General features: G+C 41.9%; 1 protein-coding gene across 1 annotated transcript; it reads left to right on the plus strand.

The window, feature by feature from the left end:
• The first annotated feature begins 6 nt into the window (after nt 1-6).
• Nucleotides 7-17,415, plus strand: UBE2QL1 (ubiquitin conjugating enzyme E2 Q family like 1). The gene is made up of 2 exons (XM_027643884.1): nt 7-1,100; nt 16,082-17,415. The coding sequence occupies exons 1-2, from the start codon at nt 306-308 to the stop codon at nt 16,211-16,213; spliced, it is 927 nt and encodes a 308-aa protein (XP_027499685.1). The 5' UTR covers nt 7-305; the 3' UTR covers nt 16,214-17,415.
• The last annotated feature ends 8,131 nt before the right edge of the window (nt 17,416-25,546 follow it).

Genomic DNA, 25,546 nt, shown 5'->3' on the forward strand with positions numbered 1-25,546 from the left:
CCCCCGATCCTCCTTCCTTTTCACGAGATCATGGCCACGGCGGCGCGGCCGTGATGTCCGCGGGAGCAGCCCCGCTGCGGCAATGCTGCCCGCCGCAGCTCTAGCCAGGGGAGGCGTTTGAGGGGCGGCCGCACATCCTCCGGCACCGCGGCGGCACCGCCGCCTCTCCGCCACCCGGACCGGCGGAGAGGGGTTTCGCCGCCCGCCAGCAGCAAACCCGCCGAGCCGGGCTTTAAATTGATCATAACCACACTAGAGCCCCACCGGTGCACAGAGGCGGGAGGGAGCGCAGAGCCGCGCACAACATGGCCACTCTGCTGCGGAAAATCGGGCTGATCCGGCTGCACAGCCGGGACACGGAGGACCCCAAGCATCACCACCACCACCGCAGCAGCAGCAGCCAGCAGGGCTCCTCGCTCCGCGGCAGGGGCAACCAGAAAAACAGCAGCAACAAGCCGCAGCCGCAGGGCCCCCCCGGGGGCGGCTGCAGCAGCAGCAGCAGCGAGGGCAGCCCCGGGGGCCACAAGAACAAGAAGGCGCCGGAGCCGGCCAAGCAGCCCCCGCAGCCGGCGCGCTCGGGAGTCGGCCGGGAGAAGGCGCGGGAGGTGGGCAGGGAGCCCGGCGCCGGCAAGGAGGCGGCGCAGCGGCCCGGCCCCGGCTCCGGCCCCGGGTGCGGGTCGGGGCCGGCGGCGCTGGTGCCCGCGGGCCGGCAGCAGCACTGCACGCAGGTGCGGACCCGGCGGCTGATGAAGGAGCTGCAGGACATCGCGCGGCTCAGCGACCGCTTCATCTCGGTGGAGCTGGTGGACGAGAGCCTCTTCGACTGGAACGTGAAGCTGCACCAGGTGGACAAGGACTCGGTGCTGTGGCAGGACATGAAGGAGACCAACACGGAGTACATCCTGCTCAACCTCACCTTCCCCGACAACTTCCCCTTCTCGCCGCCCTTCATGAGGGTGCTCAGCCCCCGCTTAGAGAACGGCTACGTCCTGGACGGCGGGGCCATCTGCATGGAGCTGCTCACCCCCCGCGGCTGGTCCAGCGCCTACACCGTGGAGGCCGTCATGAGGCAGTTCGCCGCCAGCCTGGTCAAGGGGCAGGTAGGGCTCCCTGCTCGGGGAGGAGCATATGCATCCCTCGCTCGGGAAGCGGGTCCGTGCGGGTGTTCGGGTGGGAACCCCAAAGGCGGCCAACCCGCGGCTGACCTTGGCCAGGCCCGGGTGACAGGTCTCCCTGCGGACCTGGTGTCACCGGTGAGGCAGGGACACACGTGTTCGGCTCTGGGGTCCCTTCTCGGGCAGGTGCAGCAGAGGTGCGGGGCAGCTTGGAGAGGCGAGGAGCACATGCATCCATCGTGTCCTCTCGCCCGGCTTTTGTTCCTCTGCTTGGCTCTGCCGCCTGTGGCACACCAAGATATCATGCCCTCGGGGGGGGGCACCTCCTTCGCCCCAAAGCAAAAGGGACTCTCCGGGCTCCAGTGGGGTTTGGGATTGGAGCTTCCCATCTCCTACCCTTCACTAACTAGTCGGCCATACTCGCTGGTCTCTTGCGTGCAGTGCTGCCGCTGGCGGAGCTGGAGCTGCTGCCCCCAGGTCTTTGTCTGTGCTGTCCCGCATAGCATCCCTAGAGAAAGAAAGGGCGACCCGGCTTTGGGGCTTGGCACACCGGGCTGAGCTGTGTCTCGGGGTCACACCAGGAATCTCTACCTGAGCTGCTGGAAAAAGTTGTGCCGGTTTCAAATCGTCCGGCCTGAAAGGAACAAGTAATTTCGGGTATGTACTACAGCTGCAGCAGCTTGACGATTCCTGCCATCTCTCCTCTTCGAAGGAGGTGATCGGATCCCCCCGGCAGAGGAACTCGTCTGAGCTGAATCGATGCGTTTTATGTGTTTTTTTTTTTCTTTCTCTCCTGCAGAATATCTTTAGAAGAGAAGTATTCCATAAACCGTTTTTAATAAATGGGTAAACATTGCTGGTGAAGCTCGTAGGCAGTCCTTCTTTACGGTTATTGTACTGGGCAAGGTACACATATCTGTGACAGGGTGGTTTTCCTGTTTGTGAGTGCCCTTGAATTCAGGGGACATGCACAGCTCCCTGTCTCTCAGTAAATGATACTAAGTAACTTATTAAATTTGTATCTTTGTAAGTAGGTGGAAAAAGTAAATAATAACGTATGTTTCATTTGCTTAAAAGTAAGATTGCTACTGTTTCCTTCTATGGAACTGTTTGCATGAGCAGAATTAAAGGCTTGGTTTTTCTTAAGACTGAAAATTAATTTTGATTTTTCAACAGGCTCTTTTGTAAGTGGCTTTTCCTCCTTTTTTCCTATTTGATTTGGGCCTACTGCTCCTTTTTTTAATCAGATAGTATTTTTCTCTGCGCTTCATTTGAAGAGGTCAAGTTTCCTAGGTCACCTTGGGATATAAAAACATCTACCAGAAAAAAAAAAAAGAATTTTAATTAACACTGAGCTTGGTGTATGTTGAAGTTCTGTAGCTACTCTTACTGCATCTTACTGTAAACCCATCTCTTTTTAGAGAGGCCATAGTTCTTGCTATTTTTAACACTAATTTAGAAGGACAGTGCTAAATTCTCTCAGTTTTTTGAACAATTCACCCTCTTTCTGCAGTGTTGAATGCTAAAGGGGTTAAATTAAGATTCACTGGGATCATAAAATGGCTCAGTGAAGATAAGCACTGAATTGTTTTGTTAGTAATAAATTCTCAGCTATATAATCTGACAGTTTTCTTCCCTAAAACCACTTAAGAGATTTTCAGAAAGTAGTAGCAGTTTTTGATAACAGAAGATGTTTATGTGTGCATCATTAATGAAGACATTTAAAAAGCAAGGGTTCCAATAACATTCTACCAGAAGTTTGCAAAGTCAATTATAATGAAAAGAAAATGTGTGTGGGATAAAAAAAAGTCAGAAATAAATTGCTCAAAGTAAATTAGTAGTTAAATAGATATAACATGCGTGTTTCAACCTTTCAGATTGTTGCATTCCAATTGCAAAGGTTATTAGGCAATACTGTCCATAAATTTATTTTCTGGGTTAGAGAGGTGTCGCTTGTGATGGGTTGCTGGCCTGTCACCGTAGCCGGGCTCTGTGTCATGGGAGCCACGTTTCTGTAATTGCACTCCCCTCGTTATGTAATCCCCACTCCATTGCATAATAGGGCTCAAAATACGACTGGCGCTCCCCTATCCTCGTTTCATTTTACAGGTGATCTACTTTTGACCATTTAGTTTTTGAAAATGAGGATGGAGCTGATGGAGCGTCGGGGGCCAAGGTGTGCATTCCCCAGCACTGCAGGGCCGGGTTTGGGTGACTCCTGCCATGCCGTGGGCAGTCCTGGTGCCTGCAAGGAGCTGTCCTGAACAAATAGCGATGGCTGTCACCAGCCAAATCCTGTAATTTTTGTAAGCAGCCTGCACCCTGCAATAGCATAAAATATTCAAGATGCTTGCTGTTAATCAGCAAGGCTGGAAGGGTGAGGTCCACTCTCCACCATCTCAGAACGACCCTGCCTGAGCAAATGGCAGCGGCCATGAGGCTGAGTGGGAGATGGGGCACTGCCACCGCTGGTGGGTCAATGGGACCTTCCAGAGAAATGTCACCGGTTCGCAGCACCATGATTTAGCATGAAATCACTGTGAATGCTCCAGCCTGTGACGCATCCAAAAGTGCGCCTCACTGGCATAGGCGCCAGTGTGAGTGAGCAGGGCTGAATGTCTCACCAGCACACCTTCCTCCTTCTGGTGATTCAAGTGATAAAACTAAGGTGATTGATTTCATGCAATGTTTCTCATCAGTCCCATTTTGCTGAACTAACTGCAACACTGCAGTTCTCTGCTGGTTCTTCAGAGAGAAACACAACACTTCTTGGTCTGTTATTAGAGCTAATAGTAACTATGAACATGTATGACCTTCTTGACAAAATGATCAAAAAGCAGATAAAACTAGCATTGAAAATACATTTTCAGACAGTCAAGATTCTTGACAAATGCAGATGTTTTTGATGGATTTCACAGAACTTCGAGCAGAGTAAAAGAGAAATTGAGATAAGTTGTTTTGACATCTCATGGGATGTCACTCAGAAGTTGTATCTGTAAGGAGACATAAGCATGCAATAGACAAATTAAGTTAGCACTTTTTCAGTACTTTTCAGCATTGCCCTCATATGTGGGGAAACATGAGTCCAGGTTCCCAAACCTGAGCATGTCTCCCAGGGACTGGATTTGAAGCAGAGCATCTCTTTCTCTAGATTTAACCAAGAAGGAACCATATGCCTCAGGTGACCTTGCTTAAGAGATGTCCTACCTTATGGGATGCACACCCTTGCTTTCTATCATGAATCTAGTATTGCATTTTTAGATTTTTTTGTCCGTAAAGAGAAATGTTTAAAATGAGAGATTATTTTTCTTTCAATATAACAATTAAACCATCCGAAACTTAACTTTTCTTTTTCCCAGTTTTCAAGGAAAAAAATGTTAATTAACAAACAAGTTGGGGTTTGTTTGGTTGGTTGCTTCAGCTATTCAGCTGAGAAAATCAATTATTCACACAGCTCTAGTCAGTATCTTGAGGGGAATTCTCAGTACATCAAAGGCCGAAGACTGTTTATCTGTCTGGGATCCAGAATCTTATTTTAAAAAACTTGGTGTTGTCCTTAACTCAACTGTAGCCTTGCTTTTAAAGGGGTGACTTTGTACTTGCTTCCTGAACAGTCAGCTGCTCGCTGGCTCCTGTCATCACAGGCAAAAGCTTGGCCCTGCTGAACCAGTGATGCTTTGGAGCCAGGGTGCCAGCCAAGGAGGTGGGGTGATGCTAATGAAGTAATTTAAATACCAGTTGTTTGTTGTCCTGAGGGCAACTGTTCAACATGCCTGTCTAGGCAGAGCTTTCCATATCTTGTCTGACTGTCATCCGGGCCGTGGAAGTGGCCCATTGAGTGTTATTCCTCTTTTAGCCCTTTAAAATGGTTTATTGATAATTTAAGAGAGAGGTTTAAAAATTAGCCCATTGGTCTCCACTTCCTCATAATGGTGTAATTGTTACAACAATATCGATAATTGAAGGAAGGAAGGGGGAACAGTGTGGGTCACGGGAGAGGGTTGGAACAGCAGGAAGTTCATCAAGGCTCTCCTTGAGTGACAACACACATGACTGAGACCAGTGCCCATGTTTCAGGGAGGAGCTGTCTGTCTCCTTTGAAAACATGGTGGATGATGTGGTCCCAAAGGAAAAAGAGCAGACTGTTCAAAAGTGGGAGAAGATTTTGTGTCTTCTAGTAGACATATTGTTTCTCACTGGAGAAGAACGATTTGATGCTGGTTTGGTGGAAGCTTAAAAGAGGACAAAGTTGTGTATGCCAGTGTCCAAATAATGCATCAGGAATTTTTTTCTTTTTCTGAGAGCAACAAACAGAGCTGCACCTGATGCCTTGGGGACTTTTGACTTAAGCTTGCAGTAGTGCTGACCAGTGCCTTGTCCTCTTTTTACAAGTCCCTTGTTCTCTCTGTGGAGGCTAGAGACAGAACTGCCAGCCAAAAGTAGCTGTCAGGTAACTGGTGACTCTGCAGATTATGTCATGGAAAAAAGTCTTCATTTTGAGGGAAGTACTCTCTTATTCTTCCAGTGAATAGAAGGAGCATAAAAATTTTGCCAGGATTCTTCCAGGGGATAGAAGGACCATAAAAATTTTGCTAGGTCATACTAAAAGAGGAACAAGGAACCCCTAGTTCTGAGTATTCTTGCTATTGTGGGCTTCTGTATAATGATTTAAATAAAAATCAAAAGATAGTTTGTAGTTAAGCTTTAATTCTGTATTGGAAAAGTTCCTGAATTCAAATAAAAGTTGCTGGTATCGAGTACTTTGATCCCTCACATTGTAGCATTAGAACTACCGCAGTGGAATCATGTTCATTTGGCTCAAATGGTATATACCTTTTATTACTATTGAATGGATTTATCTTTTCATTTTAAAGATACGAATATCCCAGCTGACTTCTACAAGATTGAAACAGGAGAAATGGGCTTATTTTATGAAAAACAGCTACAGAAGGTAGCTGTTAATCATAGTCTAAATTACTCCCTCTTCATCCTTTTCAGACAAAAGTGTGAGCGAGCAGATAGCAGATGGGACTTGCACAGTGTCCAGGAGGTCAGCAGACTCTAGGTCTTTCAAATATGTATAGCAGAAATTAATGCAAATCCATGGGTTTTCATACTCCAGATGCTGGGTCTGAGGACTGTAGCCATGAATAAATCAGCTAATCTCAAAAGCTGCAGAAAGGTACAGAGAACACAGTGGCCTCTGAATTATTTGGAGCCATTGTATCCTATTAGGGCCTTAAAAAATAAAACTGGTTTGGTTTTTTCTTTCGATTAGTTCCCTGAGCAAATGATGACGGTTATCATCAAGGGAAGAAATGTTGCCTTAGGTCCATAGGTGAAAAACACATTGACTAGTATACAAAGATGACAGAGGAGACAAAGACTGTGCTAAGGGGCTTGTTCCCCATTAAAAGGTAAAAATGCTGGGCCAGAGAGGTAACAGAGTATTGCTTCGCTACAGAGGAAAAACAGATCTATTTGCCTTCTAGATGTCTCTTTTATTTCAATTGAGAAACCTAGGGTTGTCAAGCTGAAATTTAAGTGGGAGCATATATATTTGCTATGTTAAATGCTGGGCCTGATGAACAGGCTGGAAAAAATATTCTTCATGTGTACTCTGATATATTGCTGTTCTGACCATCCACTATTATTATGCAAATAAACTCTACTGAGAGGAATGAAGACACACAGATTCCAACTCATTGAAATAAGAAGCTATTTTAATTCTTTTAAAAAGCAGGGGGGACATAATCTCCATTTTCTTCCTTTGAAGCATAAAAATGAAAATTTTAAAATACTTTCAACTATCATCCTTAATGTTAAAATAGTCATCAAATAAATTAAATCCCTAAATTGAAAAAACCCCTACTTATTTTAAAACATGCTTTTATGGAGGGAGAACTACTTCTTCCTGGCAATACTTGGCTGATCTCCTAAATAAGAATTTGAAAGAATTGCAGCTTTGGATTGTAAGAAAATTGCTCAAAAGAGCAAGGTTCTTCTTCCCTGAGTTATATAAGAAGTGCTCATTTTCTTCAGTGGAAGTGTTCAGGCAGAGAGAACCATGTAGCATTGGGATGTTTTGTCAGATACTGTATTGAACCTGAAGGGTGATATCCTGGAGGAGTAACCTAAGTAACCCACTTTCTATTGTGAGGAAGATTTACTCTTCCCTATACAGGCTAGCCTTGAAAATATGCAGCTTTCCTAGCATCTACACAATACCCAGGGATTTCCATGCGTGACTGGAGACTTCCAGATTGAAGATTTGTAACTCCACAGTAATTCAGCTTCTCATATCCCGGGAGTGTCTTATTGCTAGGCATGATCCGAGGCATGTCCCTGTGTGGGCATCTGCTCTCACAAAGTGGGATGTTGGTTAAGTAACACAATATTGGCTGTGTTTCTTTTTCCCATCTAAGCTCCTTTGGGCTGGTGAGAGTCAGTGAAGAGCTCTTCTTTTCCTTGACATATTCAGTCCTTCACATACAGTTTCTAGTTTTCTCCTGTAAATGTCAAAAAAGGTAGCACTGATGTTCAGTGCAAAGGGAGATAGAAGGTGGAAGGATTGCTGGGTGCAATTCCTCCATGGTTAAACAGGGGAAACCTCAGAGACTGCAGTAGTTATGCTGACTAAATGGCTTAAAATGTGCCTTAAATTCAAGGTACACAGGATCCAGTTGTCGCACTTGTAAATGGAATAGCAGGTTTAATTGTATTTTTTGAAAGCATGGGGGCTGGTCTGAGTTGTATTCCATTGGTCATTTCTGGAGGGTGCTGAGCACTCCATGGTGTTGGTCTTTAACTCAGTCTGCAAACAGCAGTAACTGAGTAGATCCTGGAAGTCACAGGACAAGCTACACAGGAAGGATGTGGCACTGTTACCTAACCTGGCTGGCTGGTGAAACCAGCACTGCACTGGGAATTGAAAAAGCCTAAGCTAGGGAGAAGTGTGGGTGTGCTTGCTTTGATGAAAATTAATTTGCAGTCCCTATCAGTCTGCACAGAACAGGTAAGTGGGCACCACACTTCAGATGTTCAGGTGATTCCTCTTCTGAAACAAGATCAAGGCGCCAGTCTTATTTGCCCCATTCCAGTTAAAAGTCTTACTGGGGAAGGATACATGAGGCATGCCTGTCCTCAGCCTCGTGTGGCAGATACGTGCCTGCGTCATGCATTTGTGGAGTCTGTCCTTGGAATATGTCTTTTTTTATGTACTTAACAATTTTGTGTGTGTTGTTAAAATCGTTGATCCTCAGTGATTTAATCCCCTTCTGCACAGGCTCTCCAAAACCCCTGGAACTTCTGCAGTGACTCCTTGGTAGACTTACAATTCAGTTACATCCCCAAACCTGTGTTCAAAGATGAATGAAAATAAACCCGAGGAAGGAAGACGTAAGCCTGCACTATGAAATGGCTCGGAGCTCAGATACTTGTCACAGTCAGGCTTTATGAGCTGTGGAATGACTACATATTTCTACTGTTTCTAGGTTTGAGTTACAAATGGTAACAAACCCTCAGCTGCAGTAAGAAGTGTAGGACTTGTTTCTATAATACGTGTCCATATAAAAACCCTAAAGCATCGCAAAACAGAGGAAATTGATGTTACTGGTTTTACAAATTTTCTATGAATTTCTATAAATATAAAATTTCCTATAAATTTGATAAGATTATTTCAATTAAAATATATCTAGGATTCTAAAAGTATTGGGGGGAGGAGGTTATTTCACAGTTAGAGCATTTGGTCTAAGAAAAGGTGATCTGAGTTAAGCTTCCAGATTTTGCCACTGACTTCAGATGCAGCCATGGGCAAGTCATATAACGTCACTATATTCCTCTTTCCCACCTGTAAAATATGGATAACCCTCTTCCCAACGGTCATTTGAGGATATGTACTTAAAGCACTTAAAAGTGAGGGCTCTTTGAGTAGATGTCCATGTGCATCAGTATGAAACATACCGCAGTCAAGAGATTGACACATTTGTATAAATAGCAAGGGAAAAGCACGTCAGCTTGTGACTCTGATCTTACTAAATTTGAGTTTAACTTGATTAAATGTTCCCAGAGGCAGCCTGCTTTTTACTACTGTTTTGTTCTTTTTTTGGTTTAGCATTGTAAAACTTTGGGAAATGTGGAGATAGACATTGTTGTCTGGACTGTGATGCCTTTGCCTCTACAGCTTGTTACAAAGGATGGTTTGCTTTGCTTTGGTTGGGTTTATAACCGTGACTGTGTTTGGCTTGGGTAATTTCAGGTTCGTGACATGGAGGATTTGTGGACTTATGTAAAGAGTTGCTGTCATGTTCCCAGACTTCTCACCTGGACTGGCTCTCAGGAACTCTGCTGGCACATGATTCCACAGAAAGGTAGACCAGGGAGGTCAGCAAAAGACTCAAAGAGAAAACATCCTGCTGTCACCTAGAGTAGCAGGTGCCCATCTGGTGGCAGGGGACAGGGACTCTCTCTTTTGACAGAAGCCCACCATGTTGTAAGCCCTGGCACCTTCAGCTTGAGACACCTTCTAAGAATGTAGCCAGCCACCCATATTTTCTTGTTCTTTTGCCAACACAGAGTTTGTTCCACCCATAAAATGCCGGAAGGGAGTTTCTTAACCCTTATCTGTGCTGAAGTCGTGCTGCCAGCTCAGTGCTGAGACTTAGGGAAAGGTGAAGAAGAGCAGCGCAGTGCTCTGTAGCTGGCAAACAGAGATTGGGGCTGTAAGCATTTGTATCGATTAAGAGCTGTTGGCACTAGGCTGCACACAGACAAATGAGCATTAATGATTATTCAGCTGGAACTTGGATTTCGTTTTCCTGGACAAAGAACAGTTATACTCCCAGAAGGCGCAATTTATAGGATGCTTTAAAGCCGGAACTCGCTAAGTTTTCACTTCTTTGTATGGATTATTCTTAAAAAGGAGAACAAAAAAGGCATGGAAATACTGCTTCAGAAATTACACATTTGAAGTAAAACATCCCGTTTTTAATTTGCTTATGCTGTGACAGTAACAGTATTTGTCTGTATCAGTTTCTATACTGCTTTGTTTTAGCTATAGCTAATAATTATATGTAGTGCAATATAAATTGTGTGCAGTTTTTGAGACATGATTAACTGTGCCACATCAGTACGTGAAGGAAAAAAATTATAAACCATGTAATTGGGGGGAGAGACTGTGTATATTGCACTCTAACAGTGATGTTGTGACACATTGCAATCATTGCACTGAGAGCATGACAGTAGCTCACTTTAGCATCGCTCTACTTTTGAATGCTTCTCTCAAGCCAGTGGAAATATTTTCCTCTGTAAACTTGTTTAAATATTCTAGGATAAGACTGCTTAAGCACTGGGTTCCTCTGTTCCTTATCAGAAAAGATTTGAGTATGTTTGCATAGTATGTGGCTTTGAACAGTTGGGGCCCAAAGTCATTAGTCACTGGCACATTACGGAACATGTTACATACCCAAAATTCATAGCATGCTTCAGTACATAGGAAATCCACAGTTTTTGCATCATCCATGAAGAAGCCTGGGACAACAGACTTGGAAAATGGGCATGTCCTTGTGGATCTCTTTCCTGTCCTTGGGGGGATCACCACAGATGCTGTGTGTGGCACAATGACTTCCTACAGTCTTTTGTGTACTTCTCTCAACCTTTGCTTGTTTTCTGTCTCTTGACTTCTACCTAGAGGTGGGTCAGTAGCACCTACTGTAGAGATCTGCTAAGAGATGGAGGCAGAAAGTGGAGACTGTATCCATGCATCCTTAAGCTGGCTTACATGATGGGCCAAGTTTAGCCCCGTGTTCAGAAGGCAGGTATGATTTGCCCTTGGGTTATTTGCATTGCCAGGATTAATGAAAGGTACACAGGGCTGAGGAGTTTGCGTTAAGAGCTGTGCAAGTAACATGAAGGCTTGCCTGCTTCTGAGTCTCTTAGCTGTGCGCTTGAAATGTATGCAGCTTTTTATTAACTGGTCCAAGAAAAAAGGTCTGGATCTGCCTAAAGGGTTGCTGTGACATCTGAGAGACATGTAGCACAGGGGCTTATGTGGTTTCTGTGATAACATCAGTCCTGTAAAGGCTGATAGCTGTGTACAATAAATCTCTGAAAATTTGGGACCTAGTATAACAGGACCTCGTATAACCTAGCATCAGGAGAGGATTGAGCACAACCTGAAATGGTTCAGGACCTGACTGTGCACTGCCACAGCTGACCTGTGTTGGCAGTTCAGCTCCAAGTGTCTAAGGTGGACTTAGAGACCACCATAGGCTCCTTCCAGCCAGCACTTTGGTGATTGTATTATCCTGTGAAAGACTGACTTCCATTATATAGTCCTGTCCTTCCAGGTAGTGCCAACAGGACATGCATGGAAGCACACCTGGTGCTGTGTGCTGTGGTAAAATTGTTGGGTTTTGGTCTGGGAGCTACTATCAAAATCCCTTTGTTACTATCAAAATCCCTTTGTTACTGCCAAAGAAATCCTCCTGAGGCCGTCCATACTCTGAAAAGACCGGTAGAAATGTCAGGACTGTTTTTCATGACACACAGGCCAGACATGGGCAGATACATGGTCGTAGTGGGATTACAGGGCTCGAGAGTTTCAGGTTTCGTATTTGGTATCTCTGTACGGGACTTAACTCTGTCTTCGGACTGCCTTGTGACCTGGTGGTGTTGGGGAAGAATCAACATGGCATGTTGCTGATAATGGTACTGACAGACTTCAAAAGCTAGTGGATGTTGAGCTGAATATTTTTGTGGATGTGCTTCAGTGCCACACAGTGTTCTGAAGGGGAGATGTGTTCATGATTGTGCAAAAATGTAGACTACTGCAGCATCACTTAGAAGCAGAAAAGCTCCCAGATTTGCCCACAGTGGTCCATATATGTAGATGTGTTGTGGTTTAACCACAGCAGGCAACCAAGTGCCACACAGCCACTTGCTTAGCCCATCCCCTACTTGGCCATGCTCCCTTCCAGCTTCTTGTGCACCTGCTCACTGGTTGAGCACAAGGCACTGAAAAGCCCTTGACTCAGCATCAACTAAATCATCAACTAAACATCAGTATGTTATCAACGTTATTCTCATACTAAATCTAAACCACTGCTTCTGCTAGAAAGAAGATGAACTGTATTGCAACTGAAACCAGGACAGAGGGACATTGGGTCTTTTGCTGAACATGGCAGGAGGGAGCGGTTGGTCTCTTGGTATGATCAGGATCCTGAGAAGGCTGCCCACAGCAGATTGTGTTCCAGGAGGTCTTTCTGCCCACTATTATCAGGGTTATAGACTAGATCCTTATCAGCTGTTTGTTCAAGCTCATTAGTTTGGGCAAAGCCTGGATGAGTGGCATGCGATTGCTCACCGTGCCACACAGACTGGGCGCAGCAAGAGCATGAGCGAGGGAGGAGGCTGAGCGCAGCACACGTCCCCCTGCATTTCAGCACGGCTGCATAAACCAGTTGGATGCTGTGGCATTGCTTTCACCTTTCATATGTTTCTAGCTTGTTAAAATTATATCTTGAAAAGTACACGAAGTCACAGCAGATGGCAAAATCTGAAATGTTCTCTCCAACTCTTTAATTAGGTTTTCAGTTATTCCTTTATGAAAGGCACTCTGTGAGTGCCTGAAGTATTGCAAGTATTTAAATAAGCTCCTGGTGCGAGTTCTCAGAGCTGAAGTCGACATTGATATGTTTATGAAAGGCTTTCTTAGGTTTTCTCCATTGTTTTTAATCTCTTGTGGAATGTTTTGATCTTGTTCCGATATCATTTTGCTATCTTTCCTTGATATGGTGCTGGACACATCAAAACATTGGCTGTGAAAATTATCTGTATTCCTTACCCCGACGGTAGTGACACATGAGGTTTGGGCATTGGTCAAAATGCAGTTGTGTGCAACAGAGCTGTGGCCATCACTATATTTACATACTCTATTTACCATCATTATTGTGTTTGCAGAGTGCAGCAGCTCGCAGGCTCCTGACCTGAGTTAAAATGACTGCATGTTTAAGTAGCAGTCTGAAAATAAACTGTAGTCAGAGCTGGTAATGGTGCCTGTTAAAAGGTTTGACACTTTCTTTTATAATTGCATCCAAAATGACAGTTTTTACTTAAAGAGTTTTGTAGGAATGGCAAAAATCTAAAATTCAGTAAGAGAGTAGATGCCACCCAAGTATAGACTCAACAGCATCTGAATTCTGTCAGCTGAAATTCCACACTTCTTTCTTTTTACCCCAGGTTTACTTGAGGCACCAAATAGAGAAACTTTCAGTCCAGGAGGTTAAATTTTATCCAAATTATAAACAGCTGGTAGGATATTGGTTAATAAGAGACAGTGCTGACCATGCCACCCATAGTTTCTGTATAAACATAGAAATACATGGACTACAGCAGGGTAGAATTAGCTGGTCTTTGATGGTGCGGTTTACATACAACCTGCATATGGTACCAGAATGGAAGTGGGTTTAATGATCCGTTACATTAGCAACAAAAAAGTATCAGAATAAACTCATGAAACAATGCTCATTTCATCTGCCGTGGCTCCAGTGACATTTTAGACAATGTGATGATATTCCTCACATTATTGCAACGCCAGAGAATTCTTACTGTCCTGCTTTGAAAGCTGTACGTAGCTGACACCAAACATGAACAATAGCTGTTCACAATGCAAAGATCCCTTTTCTAGGTACAGCTTAATATTAATACTTTGTTAAAGCTGGGGAATATGTAGATCATACTGTCCTAGGTGCTATGCACATAATTCAGAAAGGCATCAGAACTTTAAATGATTAATAATGTGTAAAACACAGGAGATGGCAAATGGATCTGATCCAGAAATTTAGTAGAGTAAGTTTATATTTACTTTCAAAAGTATTTCTTTGTTGAGATTTTGAGGACAGCATTTCCTGTGCTGATTTAGTGTTCTGTTGCACTTTATCTTTTCCTATGTTTCTCTCAGTGTGCTTCCAACAAAACCTCAGATTGGGAAGAAAATACAAAATGTGTTTTGTAACAACAAAAATACTTCTGCAGGATAATTATGATTGATAAATATACATTATATAATTATGTATGATAATTATTCAGTAAGATTTAAAAAATACGATACTCAGTCTTATTTAATTATTCCATTTGTCACAACTAAAAATGAGCATTTTCTAAGAAAATTTATGGTTGGGGTTAAATTGAGAGCCATTCAGATCATCCTTATTTGGGACATATTAATTGCCAAATGAGTATGGAATGGAGAAGGTGTCTTGCTGTTTGGTCTATCAAAGAGAAAATACATTTCTAGTCTGTAAATGGGAAATAGAGAGAAAGGTGAGAAAAAGCATCGACAGGTAAAATAGCTATTTTTGTGAAAACTGGGTGGGTATAAGTTGACTGTGAATCAATTGAGGTGGGAATTAGAGGCTGTTCCTAATCTTTGGTTAAGGTAGGCTCTAAAGGAGAACTCAAACTGCACTGAAAAATGACTTGTTAAAACAGGAGCAGGAAACAGCCTTTTTTCTCTCATGTATCCATAGTTTTGTTATAATAGGAGTGGCACTGAACACAAAAGAGCCTCTGTAATATTGTGACAGCTTTCTAGAAAGAAAGAGTTTATCCACAATGCAGACTTATCTTACTCATTTTAGTCTGTAAAAATAACTTTGATGCTCCAAAGACAGATTTTGTTTTCTTTTTTCCCATTTTCCCCCTTTTTTTCCCTCCATATACCTGATTATTTTCTCAGTATTTGTTGCATGCAATTGCAAATGAAGAATTTTTGGTTTAAATTCCAATTTGACAGTAAAATCAGAGAGGCAAAAGATGCCCCTCTAATGCATCATTTTGAGCTATAAAATGAAAAAAAATGAGAACATGCTAACTTGGTTCTTAATAATTATAACACTGCAATGTGATATCTGCTCATCAAATACCATTCATTATTAAAAAGGCTTTCGGTGCAGTCTGTCAAACAATTACTAAAATTATTAGACCAGTGAGTTTAATAAACTTCTATTTTGTGATAAATCCAATAGGCATAAATACTTTAAAGGTATTTATTTAATTTTATTTATTTTAAGATATTTAGTTTTGTAGAGTGGTATTAATCTGCAACTATAATTCTTTCTTGTATCTCAGTTGGTAATTGACATAGACCAATATGAAAAATAAGGTAAGCTGTTAAAAACTCAGTAAAAGTCTCTGTTGCCAAACAAGGATTTGAAATTTTATACTGCTGTGCATTTAGAAGTAATATCTAATTGCAGAGTAATAAAAAATGCAGTGTATGTAAATGGATATATTTTCATTGATTATCAAACTTGTCATGAAGGGGTAATAAACAAATCAGAATTTTTGATGTAAGTTGGAAGCCAGTTGGTTTAAGGCACTTCTGCTGTTCATTTCTCACGGGTCAGATTGGAGGAAGAAGAATGGAGTGTGTTTCGTAGGATGGATGTAATTTTTAGTGACAACTGTGCGTTGGCAGCGAGGGGTGAATACGGGCAGCCCTGAGACGCAGCTGTGCCAAGGCACCAGTTCTGTGGAGTAGCGGTGTGTGCCTCGCAGTCCCTGCCTGCATGAGGGACTGGCCATGCAGGGTGGGCATGGGGGTCCTCATGCCAAATACTTAATGGCAGAGGTCCCAGCGCAGCAGAGAGAGAGGTGAGCCCTGTGGCACGGCCACAGCAGCCGCCGCCGGTTGCTGTATGCAGGGCAGCACACCAGCACAGGGGCTCGCCGGGAAGAAGTAGTCCGGCAGCTGTCTTTTTTTCTTCTTTTTTTTTTTAATTTTCCCCTTCACTGAATATAATTTTTAATCATCTCTAATAATGCATTTGTCTGCTCGCGTTTGGGAACTCTGCTTTCTGGTACCCGTAAGTGAATGCCTCTTGGCCTGATGCATTGAAAAGTTGAGCTGTGGTTTCCAGATGCGTGTTCACGTCTTTAATGAAGGTTTTCTTTTTTGTTTGGCGCAGGGCCGTATCTGCAGAAAAGCTGGCAAATCAAAAAAGTCATTCAGTCGAAAGGAAGCTGAAGCAACATTTAAGAGTTTGGTGAAGACCCATGAAAAATATGGGTGGGTCACCCCGCCCGTCTCTGATGGCTGATGTTAGCAACCTGCACTTGACAAAAATGCTGAAAAAAAGTACTGTGACATCTCCTCAGTGCTGTACACCGCCCATCCTTTTCTACTTCAGCTTCAGTTACATACCATGAATGTCAAGGAGACATCTAAGTTATTTATGAACAGATGTGTTTACAGAGAGAGAGAAAAAAAAATTGCTGTGTAGGATTATGTTTCAAGACTGGAGAATGGTCATCATTGAAGTCACTTGAGCGGATGCTGAAATTGCGTCATTTGCCCCCATACAGCCCACATTGTCTTCAGCTTCTTTCCATGACAGCAGCACCAAACAGCAGTACTGGAAAGTCTATCCATTACTGCTCAGTTCATTTAAATGTAAATGAAACAGTTAATATTTAATAGGGAAGCAGTGCATTGCAGGTACATGTTTGCTGTGCTGTTTATCTTTGTCTCCTAGCAGGTCAACATAACTTGAAGATTTGTCTTTATGTGGAACTGTGGTCTGCTGTGACTAAATTTAGACCTCATTTGTGCTCTATATATGACCTTTAATTCATAAATGAAACCAGAATTAAAATGCTGAAAGGTCCTAGTGTTGAAAAATTATTAAGTGGAATCACCCAACCGGTTACAATGTGCTCTCTGTGCTGATATTGTGATGTGCTGTTCAGAAATAAACCAGTGCAGTTAGCTGAAGGTTAGGTGGTTTTTTAAAACACATACACACCAGGGCTCGAAGGGGTTGGTTGGTGGTAGCAGAACAATTATTACCCTGCCAGTACCTTCTGCAGTAGCATGTGGCCTGTCAGTTCTTCAAAACAGCAAAACAAACAAATGGAAATGGACAAAGCAACCTTAAAATTTTATCTGTTTAATTTTGAAATGATATGCCAGTAACAGTAAAAATTTTCAAGTCAAATGGAACATGGTTTGTAAGATGATTTGCATGACTGGAATTTTTCTTTTTTATTTTCACTCAATAGACATTGTATGTACTTAGAGCCCAGTATCTGAGAAAACCCATTGATGTATATAAATGTCCTATTATTTAATCATTAAAATTTAAGTTTTCTGGTAAACAAATTGAAAAAAAAAAAACTTTCTAAGGGACTCCATAAAAGCTGAAGGTAATGTTAAGAATGGTATAGAAAAGTATTAAAAAATGTGGATTCCGAATGGAAAATCGTATTGGACACGTGCTGAATAAAATCACCAGTATCGTTTCTGTTGCCTCAGGAATTCAATCATTTTGGTCAGCTCTTGTATTTAAAGTTACAGGTTTTCTTTTGTGAGATTCTAAGCACCATATAGATATATCTGTTGTGATACTTTAATTGAAAGTAGGACAGTATCGATTGTAAGACTGATTTGGAGGAGAAGAGCAGTGTGTGTTTGGAAACACCATTGTATAGCTAACACGAGAACAAATCAAAATGGTTTACCAGTTTCTGTTTGTATTACAGCAACAGTGGGGACTGTAGGGAGTTTGGGGGTCGGGAGTTCGATTTAAAACTACACACAGCATAGAAGAAAAAAAGAGTCACAAAGGACAATGGAGTTCAAACACAAGTGAAGAAGCAGCAGAGCAGATATTCGTGCAGTACTAGTACAAAACCACTACTCAGTTAACCTACCAATACTTTGTCAGCTAGATACAGAGAAAAATAATCAAAGCCTTCACGAAAACGAATATGCAAGTCAGAGACACTCAGGTTTGTGGACATACCTGATTTCTTGCACTTCTTATCTCCCATCAGTAGTCTCTTCTCATTCTCCTCTGATCATTTGTGGTGCCCACCTGGTGTGCTTTCACTCAGTTATAAAGGGAAATGCTTTGTACCACAAATCTACCCAGATCTTGCTGTCATTTATCTCACCCTTTTATACAGGGAGACAATGCTATAATCTGTATATATATACTGTTCCCCTCAAACAGCACATCAGTTCTGTACATCCAGCACCAGAGTGTGTCTTTTGAGTGAGAAATAGCATTTCAAGTAATTTACTTACTCGATTTTTATAAACTTTTTTTTTTTATCCCTTATGAAAGAGGAAACTAGTATGTTTAGTTAAGCATCAAATAATTTGCAATTCCTAGTGTGACTCCCTGGGGAACAAAGAGAGTGATCTAGCACTGGAAAGCATAAGGTTTGTTATTTCCTTTTGGAAGAGCTCTTCTCTCATCAGCACAGTGAAATTATGTTAAAACCAGCATGAAGGTGTGGTAAGTCTTTAGGGGGAATTATTTCTTTTTCTGCTGTTTTTTAACCTGTCTCTTTTTTCTGTCAGTGGGTTATTTTAAATCTTCCTGAGAACCATATCTTTAATATTTAATTAAAGGGTTAGCTAAAAGGAACGTAGTGGGTGGATTGCTACCACTTCCCTCAAACCTACTTATTATGTGTCTTCTTAAGTGTGCTTTAAATAGTTAGAGCAAACATCATCGCTAAAAATCACAGTTACTTTCTGGCTGTAGGAGGTTCTCTGCATCACTCAGCGTCTTGGAGCAGTAGGAGAGGCAAATCAAAAAATCTGGAGTGCTTTGAAGCAGTAGCAGAAGGGGAGCAGAACGCGTGTGATGATAAGCTGGGGCAACAAATCATGCAAGGAAGAAAGAAGGCAAAGTACACTGCATGAACTAGGGCAGGATGAAGTTCCTGCTGCACCAAAAATAATACTGCTCCTATTGAAAAGACGATGGCTTATGGCAGGAGCAGCCTGTTCTTGGGGGGGTGCAGGAAAAAGGGGACAGCAGGGAGTGCAGAAGCATTGTGCTTCTGAGAAGGGAGGGAGGGAGATGGCTAGGAATGTGGTTAATTAAGAGATCTATAAAGAGGGTTGATCTATTTTAGGGAAAATTAGTTCATGGTTTTTGTCGTAACTGTATGCTAGACAGGTTCTACTTTCTTTGCAACAGACAAGCCTAAAATAAGTGAAGGAGAAAATTGGGAAAGGTGTATGAGAGGAAGGAAGAGAGGAAGATCTGAGAGAGAGAGAGAGAAGTATGGGCTAAAGAAGGTATAACTGGACAGGTAAAACACAGGACAAAAAAAGGCTGATGATGGAAGGGTATAAAATGAGGGGTCAGAGGAGAACAGCACAGCACCAGAAAAAGCAGTTTAGGTAGGACCTACTGTAGGAACTGATTGCAGAGCTGCTTTGGGTGCCTTTCTCTTGAGGGAGATACAATAAAAGAGATCCTATAATGTCCTTTTGGTTTGTATCACAGAAAGTGAGAAGTACTTCCTCCTTTTTCTGTCCTCTTTCTGGCAGCTCAGAGGAAGGATGCTAGGATTTGGAGCTGTGGTGCAGAACTCAAATCAGGCCATCACCTCGCTTCTGTGACTGAGAAATAAAGCCAAGTGTCATTCCCAAATCCTAAATTCAAGGAGGCCAAAATTAAAACAGATTGGACAGTCATCTGCTCGGTCAGAGTTCCTCAGTATCAGAGAAGTGGGAGGATTTTTTTTGCAGACAGTAAACGTCAATATTCCCCATTTATCCAATCAAAAATCTCTTTAGGACTTCTTGTAAAATTAGCAGTCAGTACGGTTCCTCCAACTCTCATTAGACCCATTTTATCAGGAACGTTATTTTCCATCTGCTGTCCCCAGAACAGATGATTAATTTGAAACTAGCATCTGGGGAGGTGTGAAGCTGTATTGGGAACTTACTTTCAGGCTTCTTTAGAATATTTCCTTTTGGAGTACCTTCTTTGAGCCTGAAAAAGCTACTTGACTGAATATAGGCATTGAACAAAGAATGATAAAGGAAGAAAACTCTCTCTAAATACCTAAATGCTGAAAGATTTCCACAAAGAACAGAACTGATGATTTATACAGGGGTATATTTTTGTGTCATTAGAAATTGGTCCTAAAAGTTCAACTCACTCATCAGTCAAAAAGACCTCTTGAACTTGCATTGTTTTCTTTCTCAAACACAGCATGTCTCCTTCATTCCAGCCTAAACTTCAGTCCTGAGCCCAGAGAAAAATCGTAGGCATGGTCTGTTTATTTGTGCTATGACACTGTATTATATTTTTTAAAAGACTTACTTCATTATCCTTGTCCAAAGCCGTACCTAAGATCCTAAAACTAAACTTTTTGCCTAAATAGCAGGGTTGGGAAAAGCCTTTCTAGTATAACAAATACATGTGATATGACAATGTAATATATATATTCCTTTAGAAAACTCATTTAGAAAGACATTCAGAATCACAACTGTCAGCCAGTGACAGCTGTGATGGCCAGTGCTCTGATGTGTGTGCACTTTCCATTCCACAGGAACTTGCAATAGAGAGAAATCTATTCTTGATAGGCTGACTGTACAGAGAAAAATATCACAGAACTGAATAGCTTTGGGATTTAAATCTCTCAGTTTTCTTCAGCACATTTTAATTCATTTTTTTTTTCCAAGATTTTCAGACACCCACATGGAGCCACAGTGTCTTCATTTTACACTGGGAGTATGACCAGCATGGTTGCTTACGTGACTCCAGTAAGGTGGTCTATTACAAACACACTTCTTGTTGAAGTTTTTAGAGGATAACTATCTTCCAGCTGAATGCCTGGGTGTGGAGCTTGGCGGATGTACTGAGGATTTACTTGGTAGTGTTATGTGGGCAGATGTGACGCATTTATAGGCATCCCAAAGCTTAGCTGAAATTACATGGGGAAGAATTTGCATGGAGTCAGTGTGAAAAGTTTGTCTCTTCCATGCAGTAGGTAACTTCTGGTGGAGAAGGTTCCTCTCAAACTGTACTATGATCTATATAGTAGAATTAAGCGGGCCAACCTGCTGGTACAATATAATTTTCCAGTTATGTTTTCCCTCTCTGACAAGCACCAATCTATGTCTGCTACAGACCTTGCATGTTAGAAGATGATCAGTAATGATGCTGAAGTAAGACTTCTGGATATGTATCTTCTCTAGCCTTCCCAGTGAATTCCTGAGGGGAAGATTTAGCCCTGATCTAAGTGAATGAGAGAGACGGAGAGGACTGTGCACAAGCACTGAGAGCATGTGCTGCCCTGCAAAATGCCGGCTTTGGGAGGATGGGGGCAACAAGCCTCTGAGCTTACCTAGGCAATGTGCATCCTGTCTTGTTTTCATCAAATACAGACCTCACAAATACTTTACAAACATGCATATTGCTTGGATTAAATCAAAGGGTTCAGTACACCTCTGACCTGAGTTCTTGTTTGCAAAGCAGATGGGTTACTAAATACACACTGTGGGGTTTTGTGTAAGTTAGCAACACATTTAAAGTTTTGCTTTGCTGGCTCTGAAGAATAAAGTGGCTGTCAAACTAGGTCTGAGGACAAGTAGGTTGGAAGTGAGTCACATGCTATTATCAGAACAGTTGGACTGGAGAAGTGGTTTCATCCTTACATCAGAGGATAGAGGTGAGGTACTGCAGTGAGAGCCACCAGAAGGACATTACATGAAGTTTTACAGACAACCTGCCTGTGTTATGTGTATCTATGTGTGTATTGCATATTACTTAATTGAATCCTCTTAAATGTATGTTGCTCTTCTTTGTAAATTTTACCCCTTTCATATCACTTCAAAGTTTTGCTGACATGCTAAGAAAACATTAAGCGAGTCATGTAAATTTACGTTTAAAGCCTTCATTTCAATCTGGAAGCATGCAAATGCCATGCTGACACCTGTCAAATTTCACCAGTAGCTTCCTCACAGAAGTCATGGACAAATCAGTGATGACGGTAGTTAAAACAAAAATAGAAACTCCGTAATTTGGATGTTTGACTTAGTCTTTTCCCTGATTACTTTGTCTTTCAGTTTGACTGACTGCAGATGAGAATGTCAAGCTAACAGCAGCAAAACTGTCATAGTGCTGTTTATTTATAACAGTTCCTTTTGTTCATGCTGCTAAATAAGGTGGCAATAAGTATTCATTGCAGTTGTGTTTCACCAAATAGGAATTCAGAGATAACTCCTCACACTCAGAAAACTTTGCATTTTATACTTAGTGTTTGCCACCACACACAGCATTTGTTATCTTTTGCTGTCAAATATTCTTGTATTTTCTTATTCAGCGACCTCCTGTGTTTTAAATTATTTGTGGTTAACTAACAGAGACATGCCAAGTATGTTGCAGGTCCTCTTGGCAAAATCAGTGAAATGTAACTGAACCAAATCTTGTTGCCTAGGTGATTTAGAGGAGTTCTCCACTTGCCAGTTGCATTATGGAGATCCGCAAACTTTTACTAAATATTCCCCTTCTGAACTTCCTCAACAAAACTAAGACTTCAAATTCAGCACAAAATCCATGCTGATATGGATTAGCATGTGTGTCAGGAACGAAAACAGATCATCCTTATGAGAAATTTAAACCATTTCTTCATTAACACCAGCATCATTTAGTTCTGAAAATGCATGGAAACAATACAAGCACAAGAAATACCTTACACTGGATGGGGGGTTATTATTTAAATAAATTAATTATTTAATTTTTTATTATGTATTTTTATTTGATGGCATTTCTGACAGGGACTTTCCCCTGGAATATGTCACAGTATACTTCTTCTGCTCTGCATTTGATGTCCACATTGCTGCACAACGGATCCCAATTTGGTCAATACATGAGCTTCCCTTGCCCACCTTGTAGGGTTAAAGACTTTACAGGCAAGTATGAGTACCTGGATTTGCCTTTCCTTCCCTCCTCCCTGGTATGCTTTACGTCTTCTCTGATTGCACTTACTTTGACCCCATTTCTGAGATAAAATTGTATTGTCAAGTACCACTCCCTCACAAGGGCAGTCAGAGCACTTGGAAAAACAAAGAGATGGAACAAAGGACTCATGTATTCCAAGTGAGTAGCCCTACAGCACAGCTGGTAAGTTGCCACAGTGAATAGTGCTGTGATTCAGCTCCCTTATCCTCTGTGTTGTGCAAAATGGAGTCTTACTGGAAGTGTGGTCAGTTTGAATGTTAAGCATTGCAAGAGCAGTTTTGCTGCTCTCAGCGAGCAATAGTGGTGCCCAGCCTTAGCAGGGGTGTGCCAATAAGTGTATCTGTGTTGAGTTGCTGCTCCACTCTCCTCCACCACCAAGCAAAAAAAAAATTACCCTCGTCCTGGCCTTCTGAACAGTTACTCTACAGGCACTCACTTATTCCTGATGTATTTTAAAATTTTATATGCATTTTATTTTATATTTTAAAATGGTTTTCTATATTATATATATTAAAATATTATTTATATTAAAATATACATATATGTAAATACATAGAGGATGAACTTGGACCCAAATCAAGACTAAGGCTGAAACAGACTATTCTGGTATTCTTTCCACCATTACACCCGTAAGGTTTCCAAAAGCTGGAGTGCAACTGCTTAGATATCTTCTGCAGGACTTGAGGTATAAATAACAGCTTTATCTCAAGGTCATTTCTGCTCTTCTTTCTGTACTGGCAGTAATAAATGTAAAGGTCCCTGCCCATTGGAAATGACCTGAAGAGTCCATATATTTCTTGACATGAATTTCACTGACAGGTGACATGATCCATTCATTGCTAGCTGGAGCTATCTACAATTCATGCACCAGCTCTCAGAAAGTGACAGCTGGATGCTTCCCCAAATACCCATGGTAAATTCTTTATAGGAAAAGCACAAATGTAACTAGGCAAACTGGGGTACAAGTGGTGAGGGCCCACTGTGGTGAAGGTGGCAAAGGAGGTGGCAGAAACAGTCTCCACCAGTACAGCTGCTGACTGTGTTCCTGGAAGAGCTTACAAGTTCTTTGGAAGGAAAAGAACCAGAAGTTATTGCAGCCTCCTGAAGGAGAAGTTTCAGTTTATGCTGTTGATTTCTCTTGAAATCTTCTTTTGACAGAGAAGACCATTATTTTCTGCCAGTAAACAAAGCCAAACAAAGATGGATGAGAAGTCAAAGGTTTGACTTTTGAAAATTGAAACCTTTCGAAAAAGGTTTGACTTGGAAATTTGAAAGACTACCAAAAAATTCTTTATACCTCTTTCTCCTACAGTACTTTACATGCCCTGAGCAGCTATTCAGTTAAATATGCCTTTCCACCTTCCCAGTGTTTTCCCAAGTGATTTGGAGTACATGTGGATCATACTCAAGGAGTCTTGTCAGTGACACCATCATGGGCCAGTACAGACTCCTTCTAAATAAATATAAAAGTGCAAGTGCTGGTAGGAGGAAGAGCACTCACAACTTTTGGTGTATTCTCTCCCTCCTCAGCTAGCAAGCATCTGTAACTGCAGAGCTGTATTTGATTTCATGTGTTTTTAAGTAAGTTTTGTGCAATGTACCACCTGGAATGAGAGTGGGAAGTTGTCTTTAACAAGTAAATTGAAGTATTTGAAGTGTGTGTTTAGCTTAATGACCATAAATAAACATGCTGCAGCCTTTGTGTGGTTTAAAGTTACGATCTGCTGGATCAGGGCAATAGTAGAGACCTAATGTATGAATCTGAGAGTAGACAGACCTGGTTTATAACAAGGTCATCTCATCTCTGTCACTGAAATTAATTTCAATTTTTCAAGTGATCTGAGATTTTGCCACATGACGTATAACAATAGGTCTAATGTAATAGAGAAATTGAAGGAGCATTTTTTTCCTCAATACCTACATCCCTTTGTCCTCTAATGCTGATGATGTTAAAAAAATGGTGAAAGCTTAAGGATACCCATTAATTCATGAAAGTAAACAGCTGGCATATCCAGCTTAAACTACATGGGCAAAGCACCAAAGTTTTTTTAAACATTTGGCCAGATTTTTCTCTACGTAAGTAGAAACTAGTAAAAGGATAGGACCTCCCTGTTTCTAATTAAAAAAAAATGTCTCCAAAGGATCCTTAGGAATGTCCTTAACTTCTTAAGGAGGCTAGGTTCACACTAAGGGCAAACAGCCTTTTTTAAACAGACCTGCCTGCCACTGTATGTTACTTCCAGCTCCACAGACCTGTCCTGCCCCTGGTTCCCTGATAGACTCTGCCAAATCAGGAATGCCATTGCTCAGTAGACGGCAACACTGGCAAAGTTCAGTCAGCATCAGTAACATAAGGAGATTATCCTCTGTGATTCAAGCAACTAGTCAAAATGTAATACTTTGTAGTAAACTATTTCAAATAAATTAAGTTCTTTCAATCTGGAAGATAAGCATTTAGGTATCTTCTCTAATTGAGTCATCTGCTGGTGCCTAAGGATAAATCTACCAGATTCCCTGTGGTGAGGTAGAAATGGAGGGAGGAGAGCAGGGCAGGGTAAGGGGAGAGGAGAAGAAAGCAAAGTTAACATCAACCAACCTGCAATGTTACCAAGCTAGGTAAAGGGAGCAAATTCAGAGGATCAGCTACAAGGAAATGAA

Source organism: Corapipo altera, unplaced genomic scaffold (assembly GCF_003945725.1).
Source record: "Corapipo altera isolate COAL_440 unplaced genomic scaffold, ASM394572v1 24b, whole genome shotgun sequence".
NCBI classification, from domain to species: Eukaryota; Metazoa; Chordata; class Aves; order Passeriformes; family Pipridae; genus Corapipo; species Corapipo altera.

What these genes read in the sequence shown, in the direction of transcription:
- UBE2QL1 (XM_027643884.1), top strand. Translation starts at nt 306, where the DNA reads ATGGCCACTCTGCTGCGGAAAATCGGGCTGATCCGGCTGCACAGCCGG. An exon ending in CCAGCCTGGTCAAGGGGCAG is followed by an intron (nt 1,101 to 16,081) that starts GTAGGGCTCCCT and finishes TGTTTGGCGCAG; the next exon opens with GGCCGTATCTGCAGAAAAGC.